Raw genomic sequence first — 15,929 nt, 5'->3', positions numbered from 1 at the left:
TAATAATAATAATAATAATAATAATAATAATAATAATAATAATAATAATATAACTTGATTATCTGTACTGACCATTTTGTTTTATTCTGCATTATGTGTGTGGTTTTTTTTTAATTTCCATTTTAGTATTGTGTATAGTCGTTTATGTTATAGGAATAGTTATAACTCTTTGTAATGTGCCATGTAGATGGATGCACTATATAAATAAATGATGATGATGATGTCCCTGAAACTTGCCAGAGAAAGACATCATGGATCCTGGTTTGTTATTCTCCAGTTTGGGGAGGGGATGTTACTGCCAAGTAGCAATGGGCATGTTTTCTTGGTGCAGTCAAACAAAGAATCACACAGGAGCAGAGAACACCACAAGTTTAATCCACCTGTGCAGTTGAAGCCAGTCAGCTAAATAGTTTCACAAAGCTGACTGAGTAAAATTAACAAGCATTCAAGACTTTTAATACATTTTTGGTTACAAAGCAAGTAAACATTGGCAAAACATTCTATTAGTATTAATTTTCAAGTTCCATCTTGTCTCCTCCCAAGTTCTTCTGAGCCGAGCGCAACTACACTCGTCCCTCCACATTTTCAGCTTTGACTTTTACGAATTTGATTATTCATGAATTTTATTTAAAATGTTCTCTCTAGGAACATGTAGGTCCTCCAGCGCAACTGTATTGTTAACCTTAACCAAAAGCCACATTGAAGGACCTAGAGATTCCTAGAGAGAACACTCTACCTAGGAATTTGTAGATCCGCCTGTGCAATTCGATGGTCAATGTCTAGCAGATGCTGACCACAGAGTTGCACTGGAGGACCTAGAGATTCCTAGAGAGGTATTCTCTTAGGTAAAAACATAGTGTTTTTGTTATTTGCATTTTTTTTCACTTACATGGGGGTCCTGTGCCCATAACCCCAGTGAATGTGGAGGGACAAGTGTATATCTTCCACAGTGCATGCGACACCCTGTGCCAAGCTTCATTAACATATTTAGGAATAAGGTTTTCACTTTTGTGATGTCAGTAGGTCAACAAAGTTTACTTGGAATGTCAGTCTCATTGGTTCATACTAGTGTTGGCTGGTTTTAACTGGTCCAGGCTTGCTCTAGCCTACTGCAATGGGAGGCACTAGCCTGCAGCAAATGGGCGGATATAGTCCAGTGGTTCTCAACCTTCCTTATGCCGCGACCCTTTAATACAGTTCCTCATGTTGTGGTGACCCCCCCAACCATAAAATTATTTCCTAAGACCATTGGAAATATGTGTTTTCCAGTGGTCTTAGACGACCCCTGTGAAAGGATTGTTTGACCCCCAAAGGGGTCGCAACCCACAGGTTAAGAACTGCTGATCAAGTCCCTCATCTCCACTTGGCACACTTCTTTTCAAGGTGGGCATCAAGAGTTCAAACAAAGATGATGAAACTACATTTGCAAAATTATCCTTTAACAATAATATTAAAACTTGCTGATGTAAACACAACATTTCAAAAGTGGTTTCTTAAATTAAAACAGCACTCACAGTTGAAATAGATGTTCAACTGAATACATGTTTTATCAGCATGGGTTTTGAAAATGGAGTACTGTACTTGAATACCAAAGAAGCCCATTATTTATTTATCCAAAATTCAGGCCAGGCAAGACAGTAATTGGAGGTTACTGAGAGAGCAGAGTATCAGTGGAGTCATATCATGCATGCTACTGTAAGATAAACCCTCAGTTGTTGATGCTGGATGCTATTAACTCCTCCAAGTGAGAGTACAATACCTATTTGAACTTATCCTTGGCTCATAAAAACTGCACAGCAAAGTTTTTTATATTTTTTTATAGAACTATCCAACATTTTATTATTCCAAGGGGGTGCTGTCGTAATACTTCTGCACCACTACTCCAACACTACCATTTTTTGTTTGCTCCTTTGCTTTATTATGCCACTACAATCAGAGAACCAATTCATTGCAATGTGAACCATGTAATCTCTGAAGCATTAAAGCCTTTGATGTTCTATACCATACATAAGGTTTTTAGTCTGTTGCCGTTTGTCACCAAAGAAATGAATGTTAGGCTGTGAAATTAATTTATCCATTATATTTCTCTTCAGTTTGTTTCAGATCCATGTGCCAGCAACCCTTGTCACCATGGCAACTGCAGTAGTAACAGTGATGGCTATCTCTGTGTTTGTAATGAAGGCTATGAAGGTACAAACTGTGAACACTCATTTTATAGTCCTCCAGTGACTGGGTGGACAGAGTCAGAGGCACTAAGCCAAAGCAGGCCAGTATCAACCACCATGGAACCTGACATTGCCTTGCCACAATCTCAACCAACTGTTACGCTGCCCATTTGGGAGCCAAAGGAAGATCAGAAAGTTGTGGATCTGAAATGGGATGAAGTAGAGGTAAGATCTGGTAGTCTATTATGTTCACAACTTTATGAAAAGCCATTTCCTGAAAGCTAGATTTGATCCATTATAAAATGCATCTCACAGGTCATGGATTTCTATCCTCTGCAGCTAGTAGTGGCTCTGTTCAGTTGGTTGTGTCACTGTGACAAATTGATAACAGGCATATTTGTTCTTGAGATCAGATGGCAAAGCTTTACTACCTCTGATTTGTTGAAACTCTATGCGATAGTAAGCATTGCTGAGAGATACTATCAATTGTTACAGCTGTTGATATCCCATGAGCTTTCATTACTGGCAGTTTAAAATGCCATGCTAGAATCTTGTAGGTATCCAACATACTATGATGTGAAAATCCATTTCTGGTTTCCTGATGAGTTCACTGATATCTTTTGGAAAGATATCGTTCTTTTCTTTAGCAAGAATATAGATATTTGCACAGCTATAGGAAGTTAGCTTTTAAAAATAGATACTCCCCCACCCTTACGGATAGCAGTTTTAATTGGCACTGTGGCAAGAGAGAAAAAGTTGAATTTCTGTGTTTCTGTGACTTCTGTCCCATACAGTATCTACTTGATCTCTCTATGGTGCTATTTGCACTTTTTAAAAATAAATGCAGATTAATTACATTCATGCATTTTTAAATAATATTTAAAAATAACTTTAAAAATAATATTGCTTCTATGGAATGTTATGACTGAAGTTCATTATTTGTTTTAGATTATTCCAGATGTGGCTTGTGGAAATGCCAGCTCCAATAATACGGGTGGGGGTCGCCTTATTTCTTTTGAAGTTCCACAGAATACATCAATAAAGTAAGAAACTACCCAGTTATCTGAATGTGCTTAAAATAATTTGAACTGTTGAATCTGTAATCAGTATTTTGTTTTCTATAGAAATGATAATGATATCTTACAGAAACACTGGGAGAAATCTTTATGGTGTCTCTGACAATAGGAGGATCTTCACAGGCTCTGTGCAAAATACGTTGTTCCAGCTGAGCTGTTTAAATTTCCACTCAAACACTTGGAAAATAAAACTATGCCCCCCTCTTTAGTGTTCAGCTAGAATTAGGGATGGATGTATCTGCCAGTTTTACTTTTCTCCACATACACATTCTGAAAGTCTCGGGGTTTTTTCTCCTCAGTTTTGTAAAAATTGTAAAAATAATTCATATCAAAACAAAACTAGATGAAATTCGCAATCAGCTACACTTCGTTGCTGTTGTGTGCCTCTAAATCATTTCTCACTTACAGTGACCCGAAGGTAACCCTCTTATGGAGTTTCTTGACAAGATTTGATCAGAGGGGTTTGCCTTTGCCTTCATCCGAACTGAGAGAGTGTGACTTGCCCAAGGTTGCCCTGTGGGGTTTCCACGGCTGAATGGGGATTCAAACAACCAAAGTCTCCAGAGTCATAGTCCAATGCTCAAATCTTTGCACCAGCAGCACTTACCAAATCCAATAAGTACAGCTTTTTTGAACTTGAAGAGGATCATGTCCCTGCTAAAGTTGAGGAGGCTTTCAGTAAAAAAATAAGAGGGGTGGCAACACCACAAACCCAATGAAAGGTAGAGTTCATCCAGCCCCCTTTTTATTTTATTATTATTATTATTATTAACTTTGATTTATAAAGCGCTGTAAATTTATTTTATTTATTTATTTCGGAGATTTATATACCACCTTTTTCCCAAAGTGGGATTCAAGATGGCTTTTTGTCAGATGAGTGAATCTGTCAGTTTCATTTTCTACCATTTCAGAATGTTTTTAGTCATATGTTCTTTCAATTCAATTTATTTTTAAAGATGCAGATACTTATTTTTTTAAATTTTTTAAACAAATTGGAAACATTATAACCAACCCTTAATTGAAACACTTGCAAGACCCAGAGCAGTCACCTATCCTTTTCCCCTGCTTATCCTCCCACTCCTCAAACTAAAGGTTCTTTTCTTTCAGTGGTGTAATATGTAGCAAATGGCTGCCATCTAGACAAGAGAATCTCTATGGGATCTCTTCTTTTCTGCAAATGCATGCAAAATCCTTATGTTCTGGTGTACAAATCCTATATGCCCTAAACAGACAGTAGTAAGGGACTGTAGGATTTGTAGTCTAAAATGGTGTGTGGCTAAGATTCATCACATCTTTGGTAGGAGTAACAGTTTGGTAGGGTTCTAACTGGAAAACTCAATGATTTAACTGAGAATATTGCACTTTGGGCATGTTTTGAGACAACATAACATTAGAAAAGACAGTACTCCTCCATATAACTGAACTTAATTGGAAAAGAGGAAGACAATAACATAGGTGCATTGACTCCTCTTCAGTCTAGGAAGCCATGTCCCTCAGTGTGCAGAGCTGGGCTGTTAATAACTGTGTCTCTTGGAGGTCTCTCATACATAGGAGTTTATCAAAAAGGAGGAATTTCTCTTAAATTCGAATGAAAAGAAAGTGGGGCCAGAACGCATTCACTTAAAGTCGCTAGTTTAGTGCAATTACATTGCGTTCAAACTGGCTTCCAATTGCCTGAAAATAGCATGCCATTGCCCAAATAACGTGAAACCACATGATTGTGTTCGGACTGACTTCCCATTGCCCAAATTTGCATGTAGTGGGTTATCACACAATAATGTTAAACCCCATGATTGCGTTCAGATTGCCATTGGATTACACTTCCAATTTCCCTTGTCTGATAAACTCCATAGAGTCAAAATAAATCAAAGCCAGCTTGATGGCCATGAAAAAAATAGTTTGTGGAAAGCATGGCACAGGCAGACTACAGTGTTGGATTCAGATCAACCCAACATTGGCTGCATTTGCATTGCAGAAATAATCCAGTTTGACACTACTTTAACTGCCATGGCTCAGTGTTGTGGAATTCTGGGAATTGCAGTTTTGTGAGATGTTTAGCCTTCCTTGTTGGAGGGCTCTGCTACCACAACAAACTACAGTGGGCCCTTCACATTTACTGGAGTTAGGAGCACAGGACCCCCCTAAAAGTGAAAAAACACAAATAAAAAACTTTTTTTTACCTGAGAGAACACCTCTCTAGGAATCTCTAAGTGCAACTCTGATCAAGATCTGCCAGAAGTTGAATATAAAATCATACTGGAGGATGCTCAGATGCCTAAAGAACTGTTTTCTCTAGTAATCTCTATGTCCTCCCGCACAACTCTGTGAACAGTTTTGGCCAGAATTGTGCTGGCAGACCTAGAGATTCTTAGAGAGAACATATGAATCAAATCCATAGAAAATCAAATCTGCAAAAGTAAAAGCTGCAAATGTGGAGGGCGAACTTTACAAATCCTAGAATTCCATAGGATGGAGCCATGGCAGTTAAATACGTGTCAAACTGCTCTATGGTGGCGCAGTGGTTAAATGCCTGTACTGCAGCCATTCACTCAAAACCACAAGGTTGCGAGTTCAAGACCAGCAAAAGGGCCCAAGCTCGACTCAGGCTTGCATCCTTCCGAGGGCGCTAAAATGAGTACCCAGACTGTTGGGGGCAAATTAGCTTACTTGCTAATTAGCTTACTTGCTGTTCACTGCTATGATCTCTGGAATAGCGGTATATAAATAAAACAAATAATAAATAATAATAATAAGACATGAAAAGTGTGTGATATATTTGAGCAGGTATAATCATTTTGAGCCCCTGGTTTTTGGTCTACCTTTGGAATAAAACCTTCTGAAATATTTATTCTTATGTCTGCATCCATTGTTGTGGGAGAAGTGGTGGAGAAGGTGAAGAGAAAGAGGTGAAGAATTTTGCCCCATTCAGATGAAAGGGATGGGTTTGGTAAAAAAGATTGAGAAGAGTTGTTTGGCTTGAACAGGTTGAAAAGTAAGGGTGAAGTTACTACTTTGGGCAGTGAAGGGTGGCTGAGAATAATAAGACTATTTCAGAAGCATCAATTATTTCCAGAAGATTAATGTAGGGCAATATTATTACAAAGATGCTCATCATATTGCTCATTGAAAAATGCTGTTAACATTTCATGATATCACAAATAGGCTCAGCTGGTTTGGAGTACTGTATGAAAGGCCTATAATTAGGAGTATAGCTATTGGGAGTGTGTGCAAAATGAGAGCATTGTCCTCTTCAAATAAGAATTCCCACCAAATGAAATTTCCTCAAATTTCTAGCATTGCAGTAACAATAAGTAGTTCCAGCAATTTTTTCCCCTCTGTGAGAAAGTCTTTGAAAACTATGCATTTTTTGAAAGCTATCCACAATTCAGGATTTGTTCTTCACAGAATTTGCATGTGGTTGTTTTGTGCAGAAAGTAGCATTTTCTTTGCAGGAAACAACATTTTTTGCATGCAAAATAACATTTCAACGCAGAAGTATAAATTCCTTGTATAGAAAAATGCTATATTCTGTGCAAATCAACCATGTGGAAATTTTACACAGAACAAATCCCCAGTTACATTATTTTCTGCAAAGATAACAGCATTTTCTAGGCAGGAATTAATATTTCTGTGTTGAAGTATTATTTTCTACATAGCAAATTATGCTTCCTCCATATAAATTGCTGTTTTTTGTGCAAAACAACTATGTCTGAATTTTATGCAGACTAAATCCTGAAATTTGAAGATTCATGTCAGTCCAGATTTCTACCCATCAGGATTTGTCAAAAAGGTTTATCAAAATATTTTTGATAATTCTTTCTATCCTTAGAGGGAAGACAGACCAGATTTTCCATCTCTAACAGACTGTTTCTCCAGGTGAAGCTTCTGGGGGCCTTTCCTCTTCTGCCAGTGTAGTTAGCCTGGCATAGCACATAACATGATGCTAGCAATGGTGTTCATTGGGACTTTCTCAAAGATATGTGTGTTTAAAGTTGAAGGTTTAAGTATTTGCTCACTTTTGCCTTCTCAATCTGTTTGAGGGTTTTACTATTGGGTGAAATACTGTGTATTTAAGACTTGTTGCTCTGAATTATTCATCTTTTGGTCCTGAATCTATGCTATTGATAATATGTGTTGTTTCAGTGTCTTGAGTAATGTGCTGTATGTCAAGACTTTAAAAACCATTTTCTTCCATATTCCACGTTTATTAATTTCTTTTCTGTCTTTAGTATAAGACAAGATGCCACAGCTTCTCTTATCTTGCTATGGAAAGTAACAACAGACAGATTTAAACAGTGCTCACTTATAGATGCCACAAGTGTTACTCTTCTCCAAGCAATGGGTGGACTTGTCCTGACAGAGGAGATGCTTACGTTAGGAAACAACTATTTTATTGGTGAGTTTACTGAATAAAATAACATAATTCATTTCATAAGACAATAAAATGTGATGTAGTTGGCCCTCCATATCCAGAAATTCTGCACCCACAGATTCAACAATTCATGGCTTGAAAATATTTTTCACTCCCCAAAATAGAAAAGAAAAACCTTGATTTTGTCATTTTATACAAGTGACATGATTTTATTATGCCATTATATATAATGGGACTTGAACATCCATTGATTTTGGTATCCACTGAAGGTCCTGGAACTGAACCTTAAGCAAATACCAAGGGCCCACTGTACAAGCATTATTCAACAAGTAGCAAAAATCAAGAAAAACTGACATATAGGAAATCTAGTAATTGCCTTACCTAATGTGTGCCTAGTTGACACTTGAGATCCTCAGAAGAGGTATTATTGCTTGTTCCTCAGCCAGTAGAATGGTAACATCACAAAGGTGATCCTTCTCAGTGGAGAAAACCACCCTCTGGCCCACTCTTCCCCATAAGGTTTTAGTGATAAGAGGTGTTTAAAACTTAAAATACCTGTTGGAAACATCTAATTCTTATCAAGGAAAAAATCTCTATAGCAGGCTGTCCTCTCTATCCATAGAGGACAGATCCACAATATCTTAAAGCCCCTGGGACTCCATTTCAGGAACCATGGCATTTTATGTCCAGTTATGAAGTATTGTTGTTTTAACTAATAGAACTATTCATGTTGTGCACTGTTTCTTGGTGAAGACTGAACTAGGTTGAAGAGTTTTATATATATTCCATATGTGAACCTGCTACTGTATATTTCATTGAAATGTCAGGTTGTATTCAAAACCAATTAAATAAAATAACTAAGGAAAAATATGATTTAGACCATTTTTAAAGTACACTCCTCCCTCCCCATTCATGGACTTGGGATCTGTGGTTTTGGTCCTTCATGGATGGCAAGCAAGGAGGGTCAAAACATGGTGTGCACCTGGGAGTGCCCCCCCCATTGTAACCAATGGGGATTGAATATCTGCGATATTTCCAATTCATGAGGGGAGGGGTCCAGAACGGATCCTTCATGAATCGAGAGGGATGATTGTATAAAGTTTTTTGTGGGTTTTTCGGGCTATGTGGCCATGTTCTAGCAGAGTTTCTTCCTGACGTTTCTCCAGCATTCTCTGAAGATGCCAGCCACAGATGCTAGCAAGACATCAGGAAGAAACTGCTAGAACATGGCCACGTAGCCCAAAAAAAAACCCACAAAAAACTATGGATACCAGCCATGAGAGCCTTCGACTTCACACTGTATAAAGTGCTTGTCTTCTCAAATAGTATCTATTATTTCTGTTAGCACATTTGAGGTGTGTGACATATTTTATGTTAAGAGGTAATTTACTTATAAATGGTGCAGCTATGGAACAGATATGAGAGACTGTTGGTGACTTCAAGACATTTGTAGGTGTCTGACCTTGGAAAAATTATTGATCTGGATTACAACTCTCAGAATCCCCCAGCCAGGACAGAATTGACAACCCTGGATTCTGAGAGGTATACGGTAGTCCAAAATTATTTCATCCAAGCTCTGTTTCAGCTTCTGGTTGTGTTTGTGAGAGATCTATATGTCCACTCAGAGAAAAAAAGCTGAAGGATGAGAACAGCTTTTGTCTTTATCCAGCAGGTTCTACTCTCATAGTAATTTTGGTCCTATTTAAATTAGAAAAAATAATGAGCAGTTGGAACTCTTATTAATTCTAACCATCGCTTGCAGCATTTAATGGTGAAAGCTTAAGCTTGTTGACTAAATAAACAGAATACATTTCTATGTGCATTATTTTAAGCTGTGTAAAAGACAAAAAGTGTTTTGGAGACATTTTCCAATAGGTTTAATTACATTGGCCTCCGTGGGACAGATGGTTTGCTGTAACTGGAACGTGAAATTGGAGTTTGATAATAATAGTACTTTGCTGTTTTTCTAGAAATATTCTTCTCTCCATAATGAAGAGTTGGTTGCTCAGTGATTTGCTATTTCTAAGACAAATGGCTTCCAAACCAGCACAAAATGGGATTTGCACTTGTAGGTCAGCTGCCGTTTGTACAAAAGGGTTGGGGTGGGAATGGGAACAGTTTTAGGAGGGATTTCGTTCATACTTTTTTCCTTGCAAAGGATTCTTCCACCCCCCACTAGAAATTTTAGTTCTCTCTTTTGGTTGAAGAGACTAGAAATGCCATGCCTATACTCAGGATACTTTCGTTCTTCACAATTATAGCACTATGATTCCACTTTAATTGCCTGGCAACATCCTATGGAGTCTTGATAGGCATTTTATTGAGACACTAGAACTCTCTAACTAAGAATTCTAAATTCCTGTCCCTACACTCCCAATCCTAAAATTCCATAGGATGGAACCATGGCAGTTAAAGTGGAATCATAGTGCTATAATTCTGTGGTTTGAAAGGACTCTCAGACTGGGTACTTCTTTCAGCACTTTTAGGCTTATTCTGGGCATGGCTTCCTTCCTTTAATGCTTTCTGCCTTCTGCATGATACTCTGTGCTAGTCTCAGTCATCTCTGCAGAAGGACAAAAGAATCCCCTACCACTTTCTGTTATGATGCTGCTTCTTAGCAAATTTATTGAGGATCAAAACAGATAATATGCACATCTCTAAATGTTTTTCCCAAATATCAAATAATCAGTAGATGGATAGGCCTGTTAATAAGGATACAGTGCTGGAGTGGGGTATTTAACTCTTCCAAATTGCACCCAACACGGGTGCAGAAATAAAAAAAGAAGTTACATGTAGCTTCTCTTCCTTAATATCTGGAATCAGGGGAAGGGGCTTCTAAGGTTGCATCTACACTGCAGAATGGACACAATTTGAGATGTTCAGCCTTCTCTGTGAGTGCCACAAAAACCTACAAGTCCCATGATTTTCTAGGACGCAGCCATGACAGTTAAAGTGATGTCAAACTACATTCATCCATTTATACTTATTTTGACTCTTATGGATGGGGTGAGTGGAGGGGCCAGTTAGACTAAATATATGCAGGAAAGAACCATTTTGCTAGGTCTTTTGCTATGGTTCTCATTTGCAGTTGAAATTTAACATTACCATATATACTCAACTATAAGTCGACCTCATGCGTGAGTCGAGGGCAGGTTTTAAGGCCAAAATTATGGATTTTGATATGACCCATGGATAAGGAGAGGCTAAAACTTAGGGGCATATAACAAAGGATCTAAAAGATGAAGCAAAGGAAAAAATGCTAAAGAACTTACAAAATCCCAGCAGGCATAATTGTCTGTGCTCACACTAAAGGCTGGCTGGACAAGAGAGTAGAGGGAGGTCAGTGCTCCCATGACAGATTACACTCTTCCTTTTCACCAGGGGATAGTTCCTGGTTTGTTAATAAAATTTAAGGTACAGTGTTTACATTGAACCATGGATAAGTCCACTAAGGTTTTTTGGGTCAATTTTTGTACAGTACTTCAATTTCTAGACTTATACATGAATATATACAGTATATCACTTCATTTTGATATCAGTCAGTTTGTTTGACTGGCTTGCACACGGCCACCAGAATTGTTGGAGTATTTGCACAAGACTTAGAAACATGAAATTCAAGAACTTTACCAAACCTCATTTCTCCTCCTCCCAAATAAACAGAAATCCTACTCACCCCATTCTTTGATATGCATATGTATTCTGTACTCACATTGTGATAAATGAGTTTGAAAAGCATTTTGTAAAATTCTAAAAGTAATTAGCTAGTTCTGTAGATATGTGAGTGGTTTTTAAAAGCTCCTTTTAATCCATTCCCTCACTGGAATGAAAGAGATGTAACAGATTAATGCAGTTCTCTTTCCTCCACTTTGATTGCCAGTCTATGCCAGCCACTTCTGGGTGTGTTGCTGCAAAATCTAAGCCAGTCAGCTTGGTAACTCTACTGCAGGTTCTTCTGGATAGTTCTGATATACAAAATCACAAACAATTCAGAGACATAAATTTGCTTTAGTGTTGCTTCTTGGTATCTAATTAAGAAAATTAACATTTGCTCAAAGATGCCCAAATACTGCTGAAAAGAATTCAACAGGCATCTGCGCCAAGGCTGTAATTAGCCAATCAAGGGGTTCACTGTACAAACAATATCTGTGCTAGAAATAATGCTTTGCATGTAGAAACTGTCAACAAGTATCTTCTGATTTGGTCATGCAGCTTCTCTCTGCTGGTAGACAGGGAGCTTAAGTTACAAGCAGTTTGGAGATAAGAGGTTGAAACTGGTTGTTTAGAAGTACCCCAGGAAGGGAGTTTCCCCAAAGTATTCCACTTGAAGCACTGTCATCCCCCCCCCCCCCGTTGCCTCCTTGAAGTAGTTGTTGTTTTTTGCTTTCCTTCCCCTTGTTGTGTGCCTTCAAGTCACTTCTAGCTCTAGAGTATGCTTGCCTTGGAAAAACAATTACTAGAGATCAGTGGGAGGGGGCTATAGTTTTTGTTTTCTGATAGCTGGTCTCATTAGGAGATAGAATGCTGGCCTTTGGTCTCATGGCAGATGGTTGACTTCCATGTCAGTTGGGCAGTGAATCTAAAGGAGATCTCCAAGGTTTTGAACCTAGTTCAGCATACTTTCAAGAATCAAAGTACTGTAAAACCTGAATTCACAACTGCTTTGGTCTCATCCAAAAGGGCTTTTCTTATATTCTTTTTTTTAAATTAAATTTTAATTATAAATACACGTAACAGAACAAACTAAGACATACACATAAAACATATTACAACACAATAAAAGAACATATCAGCTTTCATCCATCCGTTAGTCATATCTTAGATCTTACATCAAAGTTTACAACATGTATTTTACACTTCCATAGTGATCTCCACCATTCTTGTTTATCTCGTATAAATTTGTTTCATCTTCTCTAATTTTCAATTGTTGTACCAGTTCCTCTAATAACAAGGTGTATTTCAACATCAATGTGATATATCGAAATAGAAAAAAGAAAGTCTGCGCTCTGCAGGTTCCTCCTATTCAGAATAACTATTATACCAAACCTTCAGTCTATTTTACCCTTATCTTTCTTTATTATTTGTGTTCGCTATTTCTCTAGTCTTTCTGCCATAAGCACATATTTATTATCAGATTATTTTCCCCTTTATATACCTTTTCACGCATAGCCATTCCTTTTCTCTTTGACATATTGTTTCTGTTTGGGTGTTTTTCAAACGAGCCGTTAGAATGTCCATTTCCATTGCTTCTAATAGTTTATGAAACCATTCTTCTTTTGTGGGTATTATAGGTTTTTTCCAATAACTGGCGTATACTATTCTGGCTGACGTTACTGTATACAGAGTTATTCTTCTATATTTCTTCTCTAAACTTTTATCCATTATTGTGGTAGTCATGTTCAGCAAAAAGAGGAGGGGATCAAAGGGGATAGGAATTTGGAACGTCTCTAATATTGTACAGTGAATTTCTTTCCAATATTGACCAGCATATTTACATTCCCACCACATGTGGAAAAAATTAGCATTGGGTTTCTGACATTTCCAAAATCTTGCGTTGCCTGCCTTATATATTAAGTTTAATTTATTCGGTGATATGTACCAGTGGTCGTACATCTTCAAGAAGTTTTCCTTGTAATTTTGACATAGTGTATACTTGCTATTCTCTCGCCAGGTCTTTTCCCAATTTTCCATCTCTATAGGTTTGCCGATCTCTCTTGCCCATTTTATCATTGTATCTTTAACTGTTTCCTGTTCCAAAAATCTTCTGTTTATAACTTTATAAAACTTAGACATATGTCTTCCTTTCTTATCAAAAAATATTTTGTCCATTTCAGATTGGTTTTTTATACTCAGATTTATTTTATCTATTTTGAATCTTTCCCATAGTTGCCTATATAAGTACCAACCTTCCAGTAGGCCTTCTGTTTTCATAAGTTGTATGGACTTAAATTCCCCTGTTTTTTCTAGAGTTCTTTATATGTTAACCATCGTGAAGAGCCATATGTTCTAGTCCTTTGGAATAAGGCTTCTTGGCTAGAGACCCATAGAGGTAATTTGGGGAAGAAAAGTTCCTTGATTTTTACCCAAACTTTTAGTAGAAAGTTTCTTATAAAGTGATGTGAAAACACTTTGTTCGCTTTGATTTTATTGTACCACATAAATGCGTGGAAACCGAATTGTAACTGTGTGCTTTCCAATAGCAATAAGCTTTTATTTTCCAATTTAACCCAGTCTTCAATCCAACATAGGCTGGACGCATAATAGTAAGCTTTAAGATTTGGTAATGCACATCCACCTTTTGATGTTTCTTCTGTTAGTTCTTTCCATTTTATTCTTGCCTTCCGGCCATTCCAGATGAATTCCGTTAATTCTTTCTGCCAATTGTCTATATACTTCATATGGGAGATAACTGGTAGATTTTGAAATAAGAAGTTTAGTCTTGGAAGCACGTTCATTTTGATCGTTGCAATTTTCCCCAGGAGAGATAGTTTGAGTTTAGACCACTTTCCCAGATCTTCTTTAATTTTCTTCCATGTCGTGATATAGTTATTATTGAAGAGATCAATGTTCCTTTTTGTTATAGTGATCCCTAAATATTTAGCTTTCTTTGCAATTTTATAACCCGTTTTTTCAATAAGTTCTTTTTCTTCAATTTCTGACATGTTTTTGGTTATTATAATTGATTTTTCCTCATTGATCTTAAATCCTGAATGTCAGCTATATTCATGTATTGAGCTTTTGAGATGTGGGATACTGGGAATAGGATTTTCTAAGTACAAAATGATATCATCAGCAAAGGCTTTTATCTTGAACTGTTGATCTTGTATCTTGACTCCTTGAATCTTTGGATCCGCCCTTATTTGATTACATAGGATTTCCAGGGTTAAGATAAACAATAGAGGAGACAGGGAACAACCCTGTCTGGTTCCTCTCTCTATCTTAATTTCCTTTGTTCTTGTATTGTTAACTATTATATGGGCTTTCTGCTCCTTATATACAGCTTGGATCCATTTCAAGAAGGTTTCACCTGCCTCTATTTTTTTTTTAAGATATCAAATATAAAGGGGCTTTTCTTATATTCTGAATTGGACCAAATTGTCATATAGCAGATTTTGAAGTTTTGGTTTAAAGTTGACAGTTCATGTTTCAAGCCATTTTTGGGTGTTTTTTTTTTTTTGGGGGGGGGGTTATGCCTTTTTTGTTTTTTGAATCTTTATTTCTCAGTTTTGTAAAATTCATAGCATAGGATTGTGTCAAGGAAATGCTCTTCCCTCATCAAAACGCAACAAATGTATTTATTTAATGTATATCCTACCATTCTCTTGACTTGGGATAAAAGGTAGTTTCCAGTAAGACTAATACAAAATCAAACTAAAACCTTACATTTTCATTCAGGGGAGTGGATAGCTTTATCAGATACTGTGGTGTCTTCCAGGAAACAAAACATCCTTGATGAATTCCATTTAAAACAAGCCTGTATATCAGCTGGGTTATAGAAATACCCAAAATGAAGTTGTAATATCTGGCTATATTGTTGGCACAAGGTCAATTAAAAAAAATTGATCTGTTGAGTAACTCTTCTTTTGTTTGGCTTTTTGAATTTTAACACATTTCAGATATGCTGCTTGTTCTTGCAGTTATTACCAAGTTAGAGGCTACTGAGCAGCTTCACTGATCGTTTGCTCTTAACCAGATGCTGTTTGTTCTGTCGCTGTAATAACCAGTTCTGAAACAAAACCGTATGTATCCTTTTGAGGAATGAAATCAGTGACTAAGGAATTTTCTTTAGTTTTCTATGTGAGAATTGTCACAAAATGGAGACAAATTCAGTCCATCATTCCAGTGAAATCATACAATGTTCATATTTACACATTAAACAAGTCAAGATTCCTGGTTTTCTGTGAACAGTCCTAACGGAAGTAGTACTTTTACTCCACCTCTTGAATGAGTAGGAAAAACCAAAAGGGAGCATAAACTCAGATCTTGACAGTAACAGCCTATGATTTATAACTCAGAAAAAATATCCTGATGAACAAGAAAAAGGGTACTGTATAATGTTTATAACTTGGTGTTTGAGTTTTTGCATTACCAAGTACTTTCATGTTAGGTGGCCAAATAATGGTGATACTTTCCTATTTCCTTCTTAATTAAGTAATTTAGCTTTTGATTCATCAGCAGGAAGACATTTGAGGTTCTTATATTTTAATTGGGTCTTGGAAAGATTGGACAAAATTTCCTTTAATTATAAAAAGACATTGAATTCTTTTCCTGTGCTATGGATGCAGGATAGTGTAAACATGTTTCTGAAATTGTTCTCCT

The 15,929-nt window shown here is 37.0% G+C and overlaps 1 protein-coding gene across 1 annotated transcript in view; it reads left to right on the top strand.

Annotated features, from left to right (window-relative positions):
* The window catches only part of DNER (delta/notch like EGF repeat containing), a 187,189-nt gene that overhangs the window by 89,946 nt on the left and 81,314 nt on the right, over positions 1–15,929 (top strand). The window contains exons 2-4 of the mRNA XM_042460451.1: positions 2,094–2,390; positions 3,114–3,208; positions 7,471–7,637. Of these exons, the coding sequence (XP_042316385.1) occupies positions 2,094–2,390; positions 3,114–3,208; positions 7,471–7,637 (559 nt within the window). The remainder of the gene's footprint in view (positions 1–2,093; positions 2,391–3,113; positions 3,209–7,470; positions 7,638–15,929) is intronic.

Source organism: Sceloporus undulatus, chromosome 3 (assembly GCF_019175285.1).
Source record: "Sceloporus undulatus isolate JIND9_A2432 ecotype Alabama chromosome 3, SceUnd_v1.1, whole genome shotgun sequence".
Taxonomy (NCBI): Eukaryota; Metazoa; Chordata; class Lepidosauria; order Squamata; family Phrynosomatidae; genus Sceloporus; species Sceloporus undulatus.
Note: the sequence above shows the minus strand (reverse complement) of the source record. Positions and strands in the feature narration are given on the sequence as shown.